Raw genomic sequence first — 22,846 nt, 5'->3', positions numbered from 1 at the left:
ACAAAGCAGCAAAGTTGCAAATGGCACAGTCCGGCATCACCTCGTCCAAAAGAGACTCGAATGAGCAAATCCAGAGTGAAAGCCATGCTAATCATTTTCTTTGACGCAAAAGGGGTGGTCCACTACGAATTTGCACCTGACGGAGAGACAATGAATGGTGCTTTTTACCTAGAAGTGCTAAGAAGACCGAAGAGAAGGGTCAACCGTGAGAGGCCAGCCATTGCCGGACATGGAAATTGGAAATTGCATCATTGCAATGCAACCAGCCACACCTGTACCAAAGTCAGCAACTACCCGACGATAAACAGCATAGCGACGATTCCCCAACCCCCTTAAAGTGCCGACTTGGCACCAGCAGACGATTTCCTATTCCCAAAAGTGAAGTCCTCCTCAAAGGACACCATCCTGGGACCCTAAGTGCCGTAAAAGAAGTTTGCATGAGCACCCTTAAGGACCTTCTGGCATCTGCCTATCAGTGTGCTTTCGAATCGTGGAAAAGCCGCTGGCAAAAGCATGTCAACGCTTCGACTTCGAAGACATTTGAAGCATTGTACCAATACCAGTAATAAATCTATCTTTCCTAAGCTTTTCCAGATACTTTTTATACAAACCCAGTATGTAGTTAAGAGTTCCTTCAAAGAAATGGCTATACTAAAGATCGTCTGGCTGTGGCAACGTACCTCTCGCGCAATGATGACATTGCAACATGTGTGAGGGCAATATTTGGAGGTAAGTTGATACCTAAAACGAGAAAACAGTGCCCTTTGAGATGACTTCACCACCAGGCTCGAGAGCTACGAGTAGAAGCCAATATTTTGAAGTCCTTGGTGCCAAGAGGCAAAGCACGCGGCGCGCACAGGAAAAAAAATAACGCTGACTACAAATGTAGAAAGGATGCGCAGGTCGCCGAGAAGCTAAAGCCAATCAAATTGCAGTGAGGTGCAGAAAAGGTAAGAAATTGGCAAATGCTCACAGCATGGCAGCACGAGGCATGGAGAAGTTGCGATGTGTGGGCTGTTTTTGTTACACTTGACTGCGTCGCACGCGTTTCTTAACAATTGCCTCTTAAATGACACTGCAGCTGCGAAAGATGATGCAGTGTTCAAGCTGAGCTCCGGTTTTCACATGGAACCAAACTCGTGTTATAGTCGTAGACGTGTTGTATTCGTGTAAATGTGGTGCCTCCGCAAGATTCAAATCGAAATCGAAAACTTGATAACATAAAATGCGATAAACAAAATTATGACAAAGAAATGATAAGGGTAGGAGCTTGGGCACGACCCACGCTGCTCTCCCTCTGGGAGTTTGCACATTCCGGCAGGAATAGACCTTCAAAAGTGGTCTCCCTGTCTCTACTACCCCTGTCCTGTGAATAGACCTTTGTACCAGCTCCATTTAATAAAGATTACTCAAGAGCAGGCTAAAGAGTATTTGAGTGTTTCTTTTATAAATCAACATGCTGTGTTTAATAAGTAGCCAGTTATTTACCAGAGAGCATGCTCAGAGCCATGCCATCACCAACAACAGATATAGTAATGTTTCTTGCTGGTCAGAGTTACTTTACTATAAAGGGCTTCTATTCTACAAGTTTGCACTACCACAATTTCACGGTTTTGAGAGCCTCACAATAACCCACCTTGTTGGCAAATGTCCGCGCCAAGTGAGCAACTAGGGCAAGGTCCATGCCATGGTTTCCGATTCCCCGGATCACTTCAAGGCCCCTTTGCAATATGCGCCTGAAGTCGGCCACCTTGTCCCTGCAGCACAAGCAGTGAAAAGCACATTTAACCAGCAAAAGCAAAAAAAAGGCACCTCAGGTGGCATGTACAGTCTGAAAGTTTTACGACAAGATGAGTACTAGCCAACAAGAATTTCTGACAGCGCTCTTTGAGAGGAAAAAAAAAATTGACAAATATTACAGAACACTCTAATGCGAAATTTGAGCGCAGCTTGGTTTTTAGATATTAGAGGCAGAAAATTTGGATAGTTCTCAAAGGACTAACACCTAATTTTATTGCATGTTTTCTTCTTTAAAATGATGTGTTAGACATTGGAATACATGCATCACCATGAAGCATTTGCCTACGACCACTAAATAATTTATAACTGAATTTCATCTCTCATGCTGTTTTCGTTTCATGAACCGAACAATAGTTGTGACATGCAGTTGAGGTCACGGGCATGAAAAAACTGCAATATAAATGGCGATACATACTTTCAACTCATCACAGCAATTAAACCAGCCTGTGGTCAGCAATGCTAAACTGCCAGTAACTTTTTTGCTATGCCGCATCATTTTTTTCCTGCCTTTGTGCATGACCTGTTCTAGTGCAACGCGGTAAGACATTCCAAAAGTGAGAGCAGAGGAGATTTACAGACGGCACTGGAGCACCACACATTTTGTCAACTGCGATCACTTGTTGCCATCATAGGTGCTCCTCTCAAGTCAGTTCGTCCTTTATAGTCGTAAAACTTTCCTGCCAAATATCGCAACTTGGCACAAGCTAACACATAGTCGGCAGTGCGAGTTCATTATAGCAAGGTCAAGATTGACGACATCTTTGTTATAAGGAGGCCTCAAATACATATGCTTCAAAGGGGGCGGCGTTTTTGGGAATTGAGAAACATTGTAATATTGAGGAATTCACTATATGGAGATTCGTTACATCCAGGTTTAACTGTATTCAAAATATCAAATAATTTACAAACAGTATCTGCTTTTAATACGATTTGCACCATGCTTTTTATAATGAAAAAATTCAAAATCGTGTATTTTTCAGCTCACATGGTCAAACTTCATGGCCTTTCTAAATAGTGTTCACTAGCACAGTGGAACCTCAGTACAGTAAACTCAGATACAGTTAAACCTAGATATAACGAAGTCCCGAGATTTTTCGTTACATCCAGGTTTTCGTTGCACGCAGTTTTCGTGAGAAGTCGAAAGGACACCGCATAACGGAAACCAAATTAAGAAATAAATATAGGTGAAATCACCTTGAAAATATTTTCAAGAAAACAGCATCACTAAGTCATAAACATGGAGAAACGTTTCAAGATCGCGTTGATGGCGCGACTACGGCATCAGCTACCGCCACCTCTGTCGCGGCTCACGCAGCGCCGCTATGAGTGAGGTGGAGAGGGTGGGGGAGGCGGGTGCGCTACGGCCGAGCTAGAGGACAATGCATGCCGCCGACATGTAGGCCTGCGTAGACCGATTGCAGAGGCATGTTCCCTCTCTTGGTCTTCGCCTCGCTGTTGCCCCAGGAAACTGACTCCACACCTTGAGTCGCCGGCGCTCTCAGCTGCCTCCACTCCCAACACACAAAAGCTATCAGCGCCGAAATCGCACGAGCAACTACGCGGTGGCAATGGCCGTGCACTGTTCGTGTCGTTTCCTTTTATGCTATGCCCCATTATTTTTCGCTGCTTTCAAGGGGGGACACCTCTCTTAGAACTATTTTTCTTATTTCTTGATAGATATTCATGAAACTTACCCAGTTTATGTATTTCAATATGCTGATTTCAAATATGCTTTTCGTTTTTCTGTGAAACAAGTTGTTCTCAAAATATTGTGCAATCTTTGTGTGGAACATTCAGGTAACTTAATTTTGTAAAGGTAAATGCCATAGTGAAGTTCAGCATACAGACATGATCTAGAATGTCCATGGAGTGCATTAAGACAAAAATGGTTGTTTTAGGCCCATTTGAACAGAAGTTACAGCACATTGAACTTAACCCGAGAAATTTCAATATGGCGGCTCAGATGAAATGTATTGTTTTAAAATTATGCTGATTCGCAACTGGTCTTGATTTAGTCTTATTTCGCTCTCTGTGAGTTCATCTTTCCAACAAAAAAAGAATTATGAAGCTAGCCCACCTAGAACCAGAGATATCATCCCTGCACTATCCCAAATGTGACAAAATTGGTGTTTTGGGAAAACGACAAAAAACGTTTCCAACCATCTTTATGCGACAGGAACAACTTCAAACACATAGGAATGCACCAGAGGCATAATCAGGATGCATTTCATCTCTCTGCCGCCTTTTTGCCATTTTAATGATGCCCACAGACAACTTTTGCTTCTTGGTGGAGCCTCAGAAACAGACGCAATGAAATGCTCGTCTTTCGCGTTGTTGCTAGCGTCAATTCAAAACGAAGTATCACTTGTTCACGGGCACTAGTTTCGACCACATCGCTATCGGTCATAATTCCAGCATCGATGCATACGCGGCTGGCGTAACTCGAGCTGCACATCATTTTTCCCGGGAGCAGAGCCGGCGACGGCACTGGAGGTGTGCCGTCGTCCATGGCGCAGGTTCGCAACGCGCTTTGCGGTTGTTCACGACGCGGTTGGCAACGCGCCAACCGCACTTTGACCTTCGGCCTGTAGAGGCTGCGTCAACCGCAGCGTCGACTCGAACTGCGTTTTCTTCGTTATTGCTCAGGAGCAGAGCCGGCGACGGCACTGGCGATGCGTCGTTCTTGACGGCGCAGGTCCGCGACTCGCTTCACGGTTGTTCGCGGTGCAGTTGGCAGCGCGCTATCTGCACTTTGACCTTCGCTCTGCAGAAGCTGCGATAGTCCAGACTCCTTGTGCCTTTTGCATTTTCTTCGTTTCTGGGCGCCGAACCGATGAAACGAGTGATACTTCATCCACACGCGCCGCGCGGCACTCTCTCAAAATGGCGCCGCGCTTCTGGAGCAGACAAGCCTAACCCGAGGCCTACCCAATCACAGAGCGCCATTTTGATCACATGGCTTTTCTAACCAATGACAACGTGGCGCGCACGTTTTCTTTGCGGTCATTTCGTCGCTTTGCTGACAAAGGCATAAAGGAAACGTTCATTTCAATGTGAAGCTATTGTGTCGACAGAAACCGGCAAAAACAAACGTTTTATGAAAAGCGGTGGCTAGTTAACTCTTTCGCTACCGCGCCTATACAAATCGATCAATTTGATCGACGCATTTTGAGTTCAAATTCTCGCGCGCTCGCGCGGTTTACGGACGCCTAGCGCCATCTAGGTTAGAAAGGGAGAAACAAACGACGTTTTCCGCCTTGTTTTGTCGATGTTTTGCTTTTGGGCTCTTCTCCCTGAGCCGCGGAAAGTTTTGGGTTGACGGGGAGCGCTTCGATCATGGCGTCGTCATCACGTGCGGCCGCTCCTAGAAGACGTTGTGTTTCTAGGCGATCGAGCGCTTCAGGAGCCGATTTTGCTGATGCCATCAGCAGTAGTGAGCCGGAAGAAGACGTGGACACGTCAGATTTCAGCGCAGATGACGAGGATGCGTCAAGTCAAGCCGGAACATCCAGCGGGTGAGTGTCGGCTCTATGTGCCGCGCACATTTCGATTACTAATAAATAGTTATGAGCGGCGCAGCATGTACTCACGGCTATATTATTTATTTTCAGAGTCTCAACGTCATATGGACGTGATTCCTTGCCTGCAGCGGTGAAACGCGTGCAGTTTTTGCCTAGACGAATCCCGGGAGTCGAAGTTGGCGGCACGGTCCGGAGTAGCGCACGGCACTTCGTGCGGGCCGTCGATGTCTTCAAACTTTTTTTCACCGCAGAGCTTATCAACATGATCTGCGAAAACACGAACAAATATGCGTGGATGCATATTTTAGAGAGGCAGACGTACGCAGAAAAGGACGGCTCATGGAAAAATTTCAGTCCCGATGAAGTAATGCAGTGCATAGGAATTCTGATCTACATGGGAATTGTGGAACTGCCTCGCCTCCATCTATACTGGAACACCTCAGCGTTATTTTCGGGCCTCATTCCTCCAAAGATTATGCCCAAGAGCCGATTTTTCGCGTTCCTTGCGTTTATCAGTGTCATGGACCCGGAGAAGACTGACCCCGTCCGCGATGGCAAGCTTCACAGGATCTCACATCTACTGCAGCACATGAATGACGTGTCACGTCAGCATTTTCAGCCATACAGAAATTTGTGCGTGGATGAACGGATGGTGAAATCAAAAGGACGATCGGGCATTCGGCAGTATATGCGTGACAAGGGAGTCAAATGGGGGTACAAGCTGTGGGTCCTTGCTGACTCTAGCACAGGCTACACTGTACAATTCAGCGTTTACACCGGGAAGAGAGAAACACCTAGCTCAAAGGGACTGGCTTATGATGTAGTTACCCGCCTGTGTGATGAATATTTGGATCAAGGGTACATTATCTACCTTGATAACTTTTACACATCTACCTCCCTTTTTGAACATCTTCTTGAGAGGAAAACTCTCTCTTGTGGAACAACGCGCAAAGATCGTCGCGGGTTTCCCTCCCAGTTGAAAGATACCGCTTGGGAGAAAAGATCAAATCGAGGGGACATTCGCTGGCTGCGCTGCCGTGATGTGCTGTATTTGCAGTGGAAAGACAAGCGCATTGTGAACATGATGAGCACAGCACACACTGCCAACAATCACGTCACAGCAGTGCGAAAAGTGAAGAGAGGAGACCAATGGACAAAGATACCCGTCATGAAGCCGCTCTTGATAGACGACTATAATAAGGGCATGCTTGGTGTGGACAAGTCAGATTAACTGATAGCTTCTTACAATGTATTGATGAAATGTGTCAGGTGGTGGAAGACACTGTTTTTCCACTGCATTGACATTGCTGTCGTAAACAGCTTTGTCATCTTCCAAGGACACAGGGAACATCACCGCGAGATAGAGGAGCTCACCAGACAGGCTGGTTTTGACCAGCTCGCATTCCGAATTGAGCTGGTCAACCAGATTTTTGGGATGGACGACAGAGCTGTCCACCCTCCACCTCCTCCAAAGAAGCCCGAGCACAAGCCCCAGGTGCAAGAAAAGCGTCACAACTGCAAGCTCTGCTACGGGAAGAGCAAAGTCGAAAGAAAGACGGCAGTTTTTTGTGAGCCATGCAGTGTGTATCTGTGTTTCATCCCGACAAGGGACTGCTTTGGAGAATGGCACGCCACACACCCATGCTAACTTTTTCTTTTGCGGGAAGAACAGTTTTCGGCAATACCCTCTGCAAATTGTGTTATCGCTTTATGATATAATTACCTACAGAATGTATATCTTGAATTTTTTTCACTCTTGATATTTTTAAAGTTGTGCTCCTTTTTTCAAGCAGAACGATACCATTACTGTATAAATTTTGACAATATAAACTTTTTTTCATTAACTTGTGTAATAAATATATAGGCAAGGTTTACGATCCTGAACAGCAAATTCTTTTAGCTACATTTTGATACCAAACAATATAAATGACGCATTACTGTCTAGCCGCCAAAAAATATTTCCTTCCACCTAGTGAAAACTGCCCTTTTTCCCGTGGTAGCGAAAGAGTTAAAAAGCACTTTTCCTGAAGCTTCATTGTGGGGCAAGGTAGGCTCAGCGACACAGAGCAAGCTGAGCGCAACGATACGCTGTAACCCGGCATGCCGATGGGCGGCATGTTGTTGCAAGAAACCTGCCACCGACTAGGGTGCACTCTAGTCTCGCTTTTGCGCTGCAAGCGTCGAGATAATGGTCTTTTTTTTTCTTTTTTTCCTGTCTGGTGCACTACGGCACTGACCTAGTACAAGCACTGCATGTGACAGTGACTAAACAGAACGACTCTCCACCGGTTTGTTTGTACCGCGCATCACGAAACATCTTCAAAGAATCGGAGCAACCGCATTTCTGGCCCACCGTCTGAAGATTTGATTTTAAGGAGGTGCATATGACCACTACTCAACGTGCAGTGACGCAGGCGCACGCACTCCTAGTCCTCGCCAAAATGCCTCCAGGCAGCACGGTCTCAGTAGGGGGTCTCGCAGGACAAAAGCAGGGACATTTTTAAAACACATGTGGAAAAAATGTGTTTTGAAGCAAGTGTAGCAGGTGAATTTATTACACGAACACGGCCATTGTCAGAGATTTCAGGAGTACAGTCGAACGCCGCATCAGAGAAATTTTGGAACAAATTTCTCACCACAATGAACCACTTTTGGGGCACGCTTCCGCTTCAACGAAATTTTTGCTATGCGAAGCTGGGTTTAAAAATCTATATTACAATAGAACAAGCATTTTGCCGCCCATCTGTGTAGTTCCGTAGGTCCATGCTGCTTTGCTTCACTAAACTTTCGCTGGAACCAATTGATACACTCATTCAAATGAACATGAAGATCGCCATTGCTTGGTTGTGATGGCAATCGGGCTGGCTGCCTTGCGACAAGGCGCAAGGTGCAAGGGCGCAAGCTCCGGTTTTCTTCCAAGGCAGAGCCGCAGCCGCAACCAAGCCGTCGCCAAAGGAAGCAGCAGCCTGGCAACAGCAGCAGCGCGTTTGCCCTTGTCTTTTTAACTCGTGCTTGTGCACTGCAATCGACACGAGTATGGCAATTTTGTCTAGGAAGTGGAAGTTCCTTTTCCTTTCTCTTTTGAAAAGAAGACACGAATTATCAGCGCGGCATCCAGCGGCAGGAAAAAGGGAGATGTAGCAGCGGACTTCGGCATCTCACAGAGCACGCTGTCAACGATCGCTGTCAACAGTGTTTTTGAGCTATTTTAGCCTCAACAAAATTTTTCGCGCGCCAACGTCAGTTTCATTGTAGCGAGGTTCAAATGTACAAAAAAAACATGCCATGGCGCCAATGGTAGACATTTAGAAAATAAGCGTTGTTCATGAACTATCCAGGCCAATCTGTCAATGTTCTGGCCCGATTTCATGACAACGAAGCTTCTGCTTCAACAAAATTTTTCGTGGGTTCCAAGAATTTCGTTGAAGCGCAATGTCGGCTAACCGAAAATAAATAATTATCACATAATGCGACAACAAGCACACGATGTCAGACATTTCTGAGCATTTTTTTTTATGAATCAACACCATGTTTAATAACTGGCCAACTATTTACAAGACAGCATCCTCAGAGCGATACCATCACAGACACCTGGTACAGTAAAGACACTGATATAATGAAGATTTGTGCTAGTCTGAATGACTTTACTACAAAGGGGTCTATTGTAAGCTATACATGATCTCTTGCTTGACGTGTAAATTAAGTTGTGCTTTCCTTGTCCAATCGCTAACACATGGCATAAGCTCACATGCGGTACTCCTAGGCCTTGAGAATAACTAATGGATCAATGGCCACCAAAAGCGAAGTAAAACACCAAGTGGCACATCAATGCATTGTACCACGATGAAGCCAACAAGTGGAATGAGCTGGATTACACGTAGCTAGGCAAGCACTACACTCGAAGAAGCACCCCTAGACATACATTGGCACACTTTACACGACCATTATCCAGCTATCCAGACCACATGAACACTTCCCCATGCAGCACATGGCCCCACCTGACAGTGTTGGTGTGCAGGCGGTAGGCAGCGCTCCACCAGTCTGCCTGTGGTCCTGTGCACAGCTGCAGGCCCACCTGCGGAGGAAGTGCCAGTGGACCTTGGGAAGGCCGGCTGGCTTTCCGGCCCAGCGAATGAGCGGAGCAGAAGCGTGCCGCCTCCAGGAACGCCAGGGTATCCATCTGGCTCAGCGTCTCTGCCATCCCGGAGTTGAATGCATGTGGCTCCCGCTGCAGCTTCTCGAACACTCGCACCTGTTACCACAAGGCGTAAGAGTTCACAATTATGGGCACATTTCAAAATCAAGCATTTCCATTATGCCTGGCTAACTGTGCTGATAGCGCCTATGCCGCGTGTCATGTGTCTGCGTTATTGGGCGCTTTCGCCCTGATGTCTGAAACGTTGTCTGTCCGTGACGTCACTTGTCACGTGAGTGCTTTCTATATAGATGTGTTGCTTGCGTGAAATAAAGGTTGTTGTTGTTATCGCGCCCGGCGTCGGAGTCAGGCTCAGTTCCTTCCTGCCCGCTGGCCGGCTGCGCTCAGCGTCCGGCAAGGGCCGCAACACCACACTAACCTCAAAGCAGTGTTCAGTGCCCTTGGATTTCTTGTCTAACACCGTGCTCCAGTGCAGCGCCAGCCAGAGCAGGTGGTTGAGAGAGGCAGGGTGCAGCCACTGCGAACCTGCAGGATACACCCCAAAAAGGTTCAGAAACCAGCCAGAAAAACAGCTAAACAAAAGGCACACTGTGCGAAGACAAACTACGCGAAACAAAGCTTCTGCTCTGCAACTACTCAAACAGATCAGCCAAGCAATGTCCATCCTTCGAGTCACACGTCACTGTTCTGCACTGAATAAAGTACCACTTGGCACAAAAAAAGCTATACCTACAGTGCCAGCACCCAACAGCAGCAATGCCACTCCCCATGCCCACCATCACTTGGTTGCAAAAGTAAAGAGAGCAAGAAGGGAGCTCACTCATTCTCTACAGTACATAAAAATAAATTTAGGCAGCGTCAGGTTAATTGCCATATTTCTTCCAAGTAGGGTTACTTGGAAAAACAGGAAATGGAAGGGTCGGGGGCTGCTGCACTGGAGTGGCCATGGAGTACTGTATTGGATACTACAAAGCTCCCCTGAACATGCCCACATGTGGCACATCAATTACATTACATTCGGGGTCAGTTTGCTGGAATGTGTGCTCAAGTTTCAGATCACAGACCGGACAATGAAAACATGCACACAGTCAAACTCATTAACAACTAACGTGACCATCATCATACAACGTTTACTTCTTGCATCCTGTAACTGAACTAAACATAAGACTGCCATAAGAATTTTTGTGCAACTAGTTTTTTGCAGGCTATGCGCAAATCCTCATCAGCCACAAAATTTGGATCATGCCTGATACAATTTCATGTCAGTGCCCATTTCAACTTTGATTAAATTACAATGCAAGTGGTATGCGCACAGAGACCAACAGGTCAATCAGTGTCCCAGAGGTGCACGTCCTCAGAATGTGTCATTTGGAGCCATTTTTCTGACAAAGCTCCCAAACCACTAGCGCATAGCAAATGCCAAGCAAATGAAGGTTATGTTTAAGTATGGACCAAATGCCAGCGAGTCATAAAATTCTGCATTTCACAAATTTCTGTGTTTCTGGTGTTGTTTCAGTCAGGACATCATTTGTTTGGCAGTGACTGGTGACAAGCTTTGTGAAGAGCATGCAGATGCTGCACATGGGTGCAACAGCAGCAAGTTTTCACATGTGGAAAATGTTTCATGGGCCAAATAAGAGCCAGGGGCCTTTGGCAACTTAAGCACAGAATCGATGCAAGAGAATGAGCATACAGTAGAATCCCAAGGGGAGGCGAAAATATTCGTACCACCCAAAATTTTGTATCACCAAAAAACGAGTGAAATCCATCCCGAAACCGTGAGACACGCACAAAAAAAAACATTTATTTACGTGGAAAGAAGTCACGTATGTCCTTCCGAGTCTTCTCTGCGAGGTCGGCCAGCAAAGAATTTTCGAAGCTTAAGAACTGGGCTGCAGTGTTCTCACGCACAGTGTCGGATGTCACTGCACGCCGCAGAATATCGAGAGTGCGCACAGTTTCGGCTGCCGACGGTGGTTGGTCATCACCATTTTAGCACTCGTCTTCATCGTCACTGGTCGAAATTCCAGGCAGCGAGGGTACATCCTCCACGGTGTGTTCCACTGTGCGCAGACCACAGGTGATGAGAGATCGTCGTCCGCGGTGACGAAATCGTCGGCACTGCAGTCAACGCCAAGCTGGTCAACGCTGGTCAAAGCTGGCACTGCAGTCAACGCCAAGATCAAACGGAATTGGATCTGGCACTTGCGAGGTGATGGCCACTGTGGATTTGAAAATCCCACACTTTGCAAAACAATTCGTGATGGTTGCAGTGGAGACGCGCTCCCAGGCCACTGCAATAAAATGCATGGCGTCCAAAAGACTAATCTGCATATTTGAGTCCTTACGGTCAATCTTCGCAAGCAGGCAGCGTACCAACAAACCTTTGAAGTGGTGCTTTACATTTCTGATAATGCCAGCATCCAGTGGCTGCAAATGACTAGTAGCGTGCGGGGGCAGGGATACCACTTTGATGCTCTGGAGTGTCATGTGCTTTGGATGCGCCGCACACTGTTCCAGCAGCAAAACAATCTTTCTGTTCTTGCATGACATCCTATGGTACAAGTATGTGACGAACTCCATGAACAGAGCCAATGCCATCCACGCCTTTTTAATTGGCTCTATATGTGCAGGGCAAACGACCGGCTGCCTTGAAGCATCGGGGCTTTTCATATTTTCCAATGACGGTCAGTTTCATTTTTTCTGACCCGTCAGCATTGCAGCAAAACAAAACCATCACACGCTGCTTACTTTTTTGTCCTCCCTGGCAGGCTTCGCCCTTGAAGCAGAGACTCTTTTCAGGCTGAAGATTGTAAAACAGCCTTGCCTCGTCAATGTTAAAAACATCGCGAGCGTCATATCCCGCGATGGAAGACTGCAGTGTGGTTGCCATTCAATCTTCAACGAAGGAGCCGTCAACCTTTTTCCCTTCGCCACAAGCGGTTTTGTAGGAGAGGTCATGCCGTGCCTTCAATCAGTGAATCCAGCCACCAGGGGACTGAAAATTTTCAATTCCAAGCACGAGAGCGATGTCCGCAGCCTTCTCACGCAGAACTTTTCCGTCAACGTTGACACCGGCCGCGGTGACCTCTTAAAACCATGTTAGGAGAACTACTTCTAACTTTACATGGTGAGCAGTCTTTGTTTCTTTGGAGTTTACACCTAATTGCTGCACCTTCTGCATAATTTGGTCGCGCTGACCGACGATCGTGGACAGCATAGAAATTGGCAGGCCTAATTCCTTGGCCATGTCAACGTGCGTTTTCTTGGGCTCTTCGTCCACATTCTTTAAAATATCCAGTTTGTCCTTCACAAGGACAGCGCTTTCCGCTTTCGCGACATTGTACTGGTTGCAGTACCTTTCGGGCTGACACGATCAATGCTCGTAAAATGACACAAGCAAGCAACACGCTGCACTTTCGTATTTGTCGCGCACGAGGGAATAAAGAAGCGTGAGCTGCTGCTGGTGTGACAATCTGTGCGCTGGCTGTAGCGGAAAGACCGGCGGAGCGGGCGCGGAGGGCGGCGAGAAATGTGGAGAGGACAAATTGCGCCTGACCGGTTGGGTTGGCTCGTTCGCAGGGTGAACGGACCAATATGCAGCGGCGCTAGCCTCGGGCAACAACAAAGTAAAAAAAAAGGCGAAAACTAGAGAGAAAGCTTCGCTTGCCTTGTCAGCCTCCCTGCTGCCGCGGAATCCCAAACCGGCACAGGCACACGCTGCGCCGGTGGCGGCTCGACAGTTGCGGTACCGAAGTTCGTATCACCCGGCGCGACGCGGAAAAGTGTTCGGAACATCCGAATTTTGGCCCATTGTATACAATGCATCTCGACGGGGGAATTTTACAAATTTGTATCACACCGGAATTCGTATCAGCCAGGTTCGCATCACCGAGATTCTACTGTATATGACTGCTGTGGCAGATGAGTAAGGTGGCAAACAGCACAGTTACCGACCACCTGTAGGCCATGAGCAGTGCAAGTGCACCACAGACCTGGCAAAACAGGCATGCAAGTTTTTTCACCTTCATAATGTTTCATCCGGCTTCGAAAAAAGGCAACTTGTGTGCAGTGCAAGCAACAGCCTATGCAATAGATGAATGCAGCCCAGTACATGATATAAGGTCTATACTGCTTTCAATGGTTCAGCTGGAAGTGCTGGAACCTTTTTCTGATGCAGAGAATTGCAGGGCTCTGTGCATGAAGTGGGCACCATGGGTAGCTAGTGTTCTCAGCTCAAACACATACCTCTCCACTTCTCGTCTGTGCAGTTAAGCCCAACCGTAACGAAATTGTTAAAATCGGCAGTTTACTTCGCAATACTGAAATTTCACTACATAGAAATTCGTCTGATAGCACGTTCGTAGCAAGCATGTTCGTACCACCCATTGCAAAACTTCTTCAAAAAATCAGAGCAACCGAGTTCCTGCCGCATAGCCCCAGCATTAATTTCAAGCTGCAAATGGCCCCTGTTTAATTAATGCAGTGATGTGAGCGCATACATAGGTTCTCAGTATGAACTCTCGCAGCATGAAAACAAGAACTTATATAATGCGCACAGAAAGAAAAAAGTTATACACTTTGACAGCCAGTGTAGCGGGTACATTATTACATAATTTCTGAAGTACCACAGCACTAATTTTGAAACAGATCGTGCTACAGCACTAATTTTGATACAGCGAAACATGAACATTGTTCACGAACTATTCAGTCCAATCTACGAGTGGTCTGGTCTGATTTCATGACAAAAAGAGTTTCTCTTCAACTTTTTCAATTTTTTGTGAGTCCCGTGAATTTCATTGTAGCAGGATTTGACATCAGCAATAAGCCCCCCTTCCCAAATCTGTAAAATGCCAAGCAGAGCACTTTATTCTTGCCTTGATCATGTTGCTGGAGAGCTGCAAGTGTGGGAAACTCAAAGGCACAATGGACGAGGATTGGGTCATGAAGAAACCAGGATGCAGCGCCTTCGCCGTCAAAAAGGCTCCTGTAAATCCTGTCTCGAACCTAAAACAATGTGCAGGAAAAAAAAAAGGAAGGAAGAATTGGTTTCACAGTGCTGCTGGCAAATAATATCTAAAGCTTAAAGGGCATTACACCTGTCTGTATGCTTGGAAGTAAAATTTGACACAGTTTTTGAAACGCAGGCCTCTCACCTGCTTTGAAACAGGAATGAGCAAAAATTTGTTTTCATCACTTTGAATGACTTTTTTTTTTTAACTGAAATTAAACAATGACTGTAGTAAACGATGACTCCTTGATACAAAAAGGTGGACCCACAATGACACTGACACACCAGTTGAAATGCTTATATAAGTAAAGTGGGCAAATGTTGCATGCCTGGCACAGCTTACCTCAGGTGTGCACACCTCTTGCTTGAGGTCAGACAGCCAACGAGATTTGTTTTCAACTTCACAGAGAATATGCAATATGTGACCTGCAAAACAGAAAGGCACAGAGAAACATCCATGTTAGGGAGGCAGAAAAGGAAAGTAAGCTTTCTTTTTTTTGTGCCCGGTTTTCAAAATGATTAAAGAAAGTGTTTCAAGGTACAGCACTCGCCTCCAGTCAATGCTACACCAAAGAGCAAAACAATGCTTCCAGCTTGCATGCGGTGCTGAATGCACGCCACAGAAACACTTGTAAGACAGTGCACAATGCCAAAGCCCGCATGCCAAAGGTAGCTGCTTTCTGCTGGAGTCCAAATACAGCTAAAGCATACTAATACAGTAGAACCTCGCTACAATTAAACTGACAGGAGGCACAAACAATTTCGCTGAAGCGAAAATTTCGTTGTGGCGATATGTGCCCCAAAACATTGTCAGATTCGAGTACACACTTCACAAACATCACATATTTTCGAAAAAAGTCATTTGCCTCCCTCCTTTGGGCATCACTGCCATGGTGTGATGCTCACACTCGGTCACCAGCTGTATTGTGATGTCAGCGTGGGCGCCAATGAAATTGAGAATGACGTCAAATACATCCATCACATGATGTGCAGCAGGCAGGACCGATGCATCTTGTGCGTCACTCTCGACCGACAACGCGTCATTATGTCACGTGAACCTCTTCAACTGCGGACTCGTGATTTACCTTCTGTGGACTCATGATTTACCTCTTCATGCAAGTATGTCCACGTCAACGTCGATGTATTCGTCTATGCTGATGTTTTTTGGCACATTTCCACCATCCCAAAGGGCTGCCCACGCCACAACAGCCCATTCTGAAAGGGCTGTCTTTCACATCCATTGTAAAGTTGGCCGTCACTTCAGCATTAGAGTTAAAGGCGGCGTGCGCAATGCAGTTTTCGATTATCAGTGATGCTTGCAGAGTGCAATGGCTCGATCGGATCGATTCCACAAAGCCGTTCGCAGATACATAGAGAGTAACCATAAGGGCTGTGTGCTAAGTCGTAAGATGTACATTTACTGTTTGTCCAATCATCAAGCTCCCCTCAAGTGATGTCATATCCACTGCTAGAAACCGCCACTGAATGCTGACACCGTCAGGGCCAAGAATTTGCTTTCGAGAGCTAATTAAAAACCGGAGTACACGCGGTTCGACCGATGCTGATAGCACCGATAAAACTCATTCTATACAACCAACAGCTAAACAATGAACTGATTGCACTGATTATGTGTTTCGGGTCCCTCTAAACTCGAATAAAACCGTCAGAAGTAATAAAGGCAGTCTTCTCTCAGTCACATTCGTCGACCTCTATTTGCCAACACCCACTGCGGAGGTCAAGGAAAAAACATTAGGTGGTGTGGTGCAGGCGGCCTAGAGAGTCATCAATGCGGGGCAGGGGGTACACATCCTTTTTCGTGACATTACTGAGGTGTCTGTAATCCACGCAGAACCTTGGGGTGCCATCTTTCTTCGTGACGAAGACAACAGGCAATGCCCAGTGGCTCGTGGACGGTTGTATGACGTCATCCTGGAGCATTTGTGTAACTTGGCGGCGGATGGCGTCATATTCTTTTGAAGACAAGCAATAAGAATGCTGACATAGCGTTCGTTGGTCGCCGGCAACTATAATTCGCTGCTTAGTGAGCAGCGTCTATCGGACCTTGTAAGTTGACGCAAAACAGTCACTGAAGGAATAGATGAGGCTTTCCATGCAGTGTTTCTGACTGGCCAAGAGGTGCGGGCTCACGTCAGCCGGAATGGCTGTAGCCGTCACTTCGTCAAGGTCCAATGTGGTGGACAAAGAGCACTGGCTGGTACACTTTCCAAGCTCGTCAAATGTTGTGGCTCACGGGCAAAGTTTGTCACTAAGATGTCAGTGCAACCATTGGCAAGCTCTACAAGGCCTCGAGCTACACAAACTTGCCGAGCGAGTAGCAGCAGCATGTTTGCTTCAGCGATGCCAAGAGTGCCGATGCTGTCATTACACTCGACTGTGACGAACTTGCTGGCTCACGGAGGGATAATTATGTGGTCGTCACATACGCACAACATTACCCTGCGGGACTCTATGTTGGTGTCAACGGCTTGCTGGACGGAAAAAGATACCATAGGCTCCCGAAAGGTCGATGATTGCACCATGCTCTTGAAGGAAATCCCTGCCGAGAATCAGATCTTTTTTGCAGTCGCGTAATGCGACAAAGGTGCCAGTAAAAGTGAGACCGCGGATCTGGATGCGGCAGGTGCAGACGCCGATCAGCATCACTATGTGGCGACCGGCGGTGCGGATCATGGGTCCAGACCAAGGCATCAGCACCGGTATCGACGAGTGGTCATGTCACAACTGTCGGCGGTTACTAAAATTTCAGCGGCAACCAGTCGTTCGCAGCATGTCGGCGAGGTCGTCTCATCGAGTCGTCGCCGCTCGGGCCGTCGCGTCCAATCGCCGGGTGGGGGCTGTTGACTCTGTGCAGAAGCGGCGGCCCTACCCCCGCAGGACGCAGTCTTCAGTTTTCCCGGCGAGGGGACGTGCCTCTGAACTGACCAGATGATGAAGGCCGACTGGGCGAAGCAAATTGCCTTGGGGATGATGATTGCGACTGGCGCTGCTGCAAGGTAGGGGGCAGCACGTGAGCGGCCAGGTGCTCCTCAGTATCCTGCAGTCTTTCATCATAGCGGGGTCGAGGCGCATCCGGTGGGAATCCTCTCAAACCCATCCACCGGTACGGGCAATTCCGCAGAATATGGCCAGGCTCCTCGCAGTGGTAGCAGAGCGGGCAATTGTTGGACGTGCGCCACATGTGCGCTTTGCTGATAGGAGGGCACAGGTCTGCCTACTGCTCCTCGACGGGGTGCAGGTAGCGGTAGGGTGGTCCGACAATGGGGCTGAACGCATGCAGCGCGGGGGGCAGGTCGGCGTAGACCATCACTGTAAGACAAGACGTGCGGCCCCGGAAGTGGTGCTGATGGTGGCTGCACCGCTGACCGGATTTCATCACAGACGTCCCCTGTAGAAACTATGCTTGCCGATGGAGCATCCAAGTGGAGGTGCCACAGTTTTTTGCGGACAACGCTCCACACAAGCCCTCGCAGCGCCTTGTCCCCGAGGGCTGGCACGGACAAGCAGTATTGAGTGGCTGCTTTATTTGCCTGACGGCCCTATTGAGCACTCCGTTCCTGCAATGAACATTCCATGCTCACAGCTTCTTTGACCAAAAATAGTCAAATTTATATCAAGGGTACTCTGAAAAAGCCTTTTTTCATGCAGTGGCAGAAAAATTTTTCTAGCACAAAAAGTTTTTGGGCTATAATTTCAAACCTTTAGCAGCTTGTTCCCACACAAATTTGAAACATTTTGTATGTTTCAGAATGTTCTAAATTTGTTTCTCCAATAGATATCTTGTGAATACAATTTTTTGTTCTGAAATTCCAAATTTTTTGTGTGAAGGTTTTTTTCACAATATTCAGGTCAAGTATTTTTGTTGAAATAAATGTCACCAAAAATCCCAGAAAATCCAAAGAATTTCTGCGGTTCCGTACCTTCCAATTCAAATTCGACCGGATAATTTGAAGCACAGGCCCTGTTAATTCGAAGATCTCGGGTGCTATGCAGAAATGCCCAATCCCAATTTCACTGCAAACCGAAGAAGCAACGGTCCCTCATAGCCGCGAGGCAACACCACAGAGCGATGTCGATGCTTGATACGCAAAGTGACACAACCCCAGTACTGACAACATGAAAACCAGTCCATGCTACGGCTTGCTGATCACCCAAGGCGCATCTGCGCTTGTCCCGCGATGCTATCATTCTTGCTCCATGTCTGCAGCCGGTTGACTGCGCGCAATGCCGCCATATTAATTATTTGAAGCACTGCTGCATATAAGTTGACCTTTCTTTAGAGAATGACCATCCAAAATTGGGGGGTGGGGGGTCAGCCTATACATGGAGCCGATCTATTTGCGGAATCTAAGGTACTCATGGGTGAGCAGTGAATAGCTCGTGCCCCGTGCCGACAGCCGTTCCCAGCACGATACATGGGGCTCCACATGTCAAGAAAAAGTCACTAATTCATAAGCGAATCTGTTCCCCTAAAGAAATCTCGAATTGTGCACCGTCTGCCCAGTTCTTTCACGCTGGTGGTCGCTTATTCTGATGAGCGATAAGAAGCACGAGAACAAACTTCCAACAATCACCATCAGCAATGAAACCTTGGGGCAGCATAAAAAATGAGGCAGAATCAGATTCAGATTTATTCACATCATAGATGTAGGTAGGTCCAGGTAAAAAGTGATCATTGATCACTTGAGGGACCCCCGGTCCCCTCAAGTGGATACAATTTTTTTTTTTTAAATCCATTTCTTTTTGGCCATTTTTTGCAATTTTAAAGCCACATCTCCCTTTGAGCTCATCTGTTTTCCTTGGCAGTCGCACTCACTCACCAGACACAGAGAGGCGGTAGTGAGCACGGTCGACAACGTTGCGGTACAGCCTCTGCCTGGCTGAATCCAGTGCAAGGAACCAGCCCTCTTGGGAGAGGCCACTCGGAGGACGCACTGAGTAGGCGCACAGCAGCAGGGCTGCTGCCCAGCTCCGTGCCTCTTGCCAGCTGTAGCTCTCCTGGAGGACAAGTTGGGAAAAGAGCCCTTCACGCACTGGCAACTGTCAGATATACAGGCCACGTTCCCTACAAAAACAATTCTTCTATCATTTGTAGGCAGGCTGGAGAAAACAACTGTACAGGGTAAGCTCAATTAAATGGTACAAAGGTCTAGGCAATATCAAGTAAACAATATCCAGACCTCTACACTTTCAATAATTTTTTGCTCATTCCCAAACAATGCTGTTGATTTTGGGCTCGTTAACACTGGTAGAAATTGCAGAACTAAAGTACTTCTGCTTGATAAGTGCAGCTATGCAGGTGCACTCAGAAAGGCATATGCACTAGCAATAAAAATAAAGCCAAGAATATGGCTGCATCAATGCTGCAATGCAAGCAAACTCCTAACGTGCCACAAGTACAATGTGACATTATTCTCAGGTAGTGTGTCAGCATCTGCTTATATCAATTTATACCACATAGACACTTTCAATCCACACAGCACTGAACTTGCACAGTCAACGCAAAATACAATTATGTACACCCGGCCTCAAAAGCTTGCAGAGCACACATGTGGACGAGAACTGCTGTTTTCGCGTAGCCTGGGCAGATAGCCTGAAAATTACAGGAACTCTGCAGAGTTCCCGCCCTAATGCGCAAGCGCGAGCGAAGGTTTTGATTTTGGGTACCCGTAATGCCTTCATGAAAATAAACGTTTTTTGCAACTTGAGCGCCCCGTAAACTTTTGACGCTGGGTGTACATGAATCCTTGCAAACTGCTCATCCTTGCGGTTGACGCCACCACACTAAAGATTCTAAAACAAGCAGGACCACATTGTTCTCAACATGGAGAGTGGTTGGGGAAGGAAAATAATTTGTTACGCAGCAAATTTCGTAACAATTGAGGCTCCCTTCATGTAGGTCCATAGTATTGAGATTTCCAGGCTCAACGAGGCATACAGTGAAAGCTTGTGAGCTTGAATTTCATTACTTTGAATTCCTGGATAATTCAAGTGCAGGAGTTGGTCCGTCCACACTCCACTGCATTCTGTGTAAAACATAGACCGTAAAATCGGACATGAATCAATTCGCCCCTCACAATTCGAATTATGCATCGCCGCGCCTGGCCAGCCTGGTCACGTGGCTAACCAAGCAACAATACCATGCGGCTGCGCTGCCTCTTCGGAAGAGATGTGAAGGCTATGGTGGTGATTAGTTGCATGACCTCCGAGATTCATATAAAACTGCTGCTGGCAGCTGCTGACCGCGCAGGCTTCCATAATTTGCTGCGTTAGCTTTTGCCGTTCAGAGATGGATGACACGACCAGTGCCAAGACACAGAAAATCAGCTGCTTCACAGCGTCTACGACACTCTGGAACTAAACTCGTGCATGCAACCTCAACGTGAACAAAACAACGGATCAGGACGTTTCCTGATGTTTGCTACATGTTTTCGTTTCGGTTTTCCAGTGCACCTGAGGTTTTCCAGTGCTAGTGGCTGCAGGGTTGCACCAAGCTATGCCTACATAGAGCTGCAAGTTAGAAATGTTCGTCTGCAATAATTACTGCACCATAACACTTCAAAAGAAGATTGAAGCCATGCGTGAAGTCAGCACCAGTCTGTTATAGAGGCAGAACATTGCCAAAAAGTCCTCTCATTGGTTTAGCAGTTTGCAACTTGGGGTCGGAAGGCTGGAAAATCTGCAAGCATACGACCATCCTAGCAACTTTCACTTTTCAGCCTAGATGGATGCGAAGGCTCTGCGACTCACAAGTGCAAATTTGCGAGAAACTGAGGTTGTGTGACCACCTTCGTCAAAGAGCAGAGGTCACGGAACAGTAGCATGCTGCTCAATTTTCCAGCATCGCGACCATGTTTGCAGGTGATCACACTCCCTTTGCAACATCAGTGCAGCCCTCTGCTCCACAAGTTGGAATACCTCTTCGCCTTCCGCTAACTTCACAAACTTTTGAACATTAGGTGTTGGCCGTTGCTTCCGGGAAAAAAAGCAGGCGATCGCGGAATTTGTTAGAAGAGTAAAACAGTGTTATCTCACTACTCAGGTGCTTCCCGATCGCAGTGTGCCATATTTTTGCTCAGTTTCATTAGTTCAAACTTTGGTTAATTCAAACTGCGTTGGCGTCCCCATGCATTTCGAATTAACAAGCTTGTACTGAATTTCCATGCCCCGACTTTCATGGTTCTCCTCTTGCATTAAAATCCTCTTATAAATTCAACAGACTTTGCAGCACCAGAAAACTGCTGCAGGGCCTCTTTCGAATACATTGCTACTTGAGTCTGCAATAACTTCTTTGCTGGCGTAGCCATCCCAAGCTGATGACCACAGCATGCATAGAAAGAGCTGCTTATTAGTGCGGTCTGCCAGCTTCCTGCTGGCAGCTAACAAAGCTACAGAAAGACAGGGAAGATGGAATTCTTGACAGCTCAAACTTGTACAAAAGACACAACAGGAGCCTCAGTCCGGTGAACAGAGTTTTAACAAGAGTTGGTAACTGAACTGAGCTTTTTCTACAGCATCTTGCACCTATAGAAAGTGACAACATACAAAACTGCTTTCCGCATGTCATTCTGACTAAGGTGGTTAGCAAATACCCCCCCCAGAGCAAACCTCCCCAGACTTCTCACTCTGCCTGCACAAGCACTTGGAGAGTTCAGCCTCTACACTGCTTGCAAACCAAGATGCACACATACCTTCCAGGCTCTCTTGAGCAGCAAAGTGGCCATGTGAAGATAGAGCTGGGCAGTGACGTGCTGCAGCACGAAGGCCCAAGCCCCACTCCTATGCCACTTCTTTTTGTGCGCCTTCTCCAGCAGGCAGTCCAGCCTGGGCACAGAGCATGTTCACAATGCCTCCTAATCATGCGACTATTCGCAACATGTAATCAGCTATGAGCAAACATTTTTAGTTGAACTGCATGGGCCTATTTAAGGTGTCACCCGACCCCCTACAGAAGATCGCAATACATAGGCTCGGCTTGGCCCGCACCTGCCTGGTTTTAAGCCAATCAGCTAGTTAAATATGCACTGCTCTAGCACAGCCACAACACATTTTCGGTATAGAGCACCAGAAATGTTCTAGTTATGCTTATTCCCATTAGCCTTATTAACTAAGCAATTTGCAAGCATGAATACCCCATCACTGGTAGAGAATCAGTCAAGAGTCACAGACAAGAGTCAAGATTAACTGAACTTGACCCCACGCTGAATTTATGTGCCATTACAATGAAACTCCTGAAGCGACGAGCCATGAAAGGAGCAACCATCAAATATGAAGAAAATGTACCATGTATAACATCAAAAGTTTAGGCTCTTGGCTACTGCGAAGAAAAGAGCAATAAAT

General features: G+C 47.0%; 1 protein-coding gene across 1 annotated transcript in view; it reads right to left on the bottom strand.

The window, feature by feature from the left end:
* The window catches only part of LOC144125497 (E3 SUMO-protein ligase RanBP2-like), a 149,547-nt gene that overhangs the window by 115,419 nt on the left and 11,282 nt on the right, over nucleotides 1-22,846 (bottom strand). The window contains exons 10-16 of the mRNA XM_077658938.1: nucleotides 22,198-22,330; nucleotides 19,327-19,504; nucleotides 14,832-14,914; nucleotides 14,355-14,484; nucleotides 9,896-10,002; nucleotides 9,320-9,573; nucleotides 1,637-1,757 (exon numbers count right to left, since the gene is read on the bottom strand). Of these exons, the coding sequence (XP_077515064.1) occupies nucleotides 1,637-1,757; nucleotides 9,320-9,573; nucleotides 9,896-10,002; nucleotides 14,355-14,484; nucleotides 14,832-14,914; nucleotides 19,327-19,504; nucleotides 22,198-22,330 (1,006 nt within the window). The remainder of the gene's footprint in view (nucleotides 1-1,636; nucleotides 1,758-9,319; nucleotides 9,574-9,895; nucleotides 10,003-14,354; nucleotides 14,485-14,831; nucleotides 14,915-19,326; nucleotides 19,505-22,197; nucleotides 22,331-22,846) is intronic.

Source organism: Amblyomma americanum, chromosome 3 (genome assembly GCF_052857255.1).
Source record: "Amblyomma americanum isolate KBUSLIRL-KWMA chromosome 3, ASM5285725v1, whole genome shotgun sequence".
NCBI lineage: Eukaryota > Metazoa > Arthropoda > Arachnida > Ixodida > Ixodidae > Amblyomma > Amblyomma americanum.
This window is presented reverse-complemented; position numbering and strand designations above follow the sequence as displayed.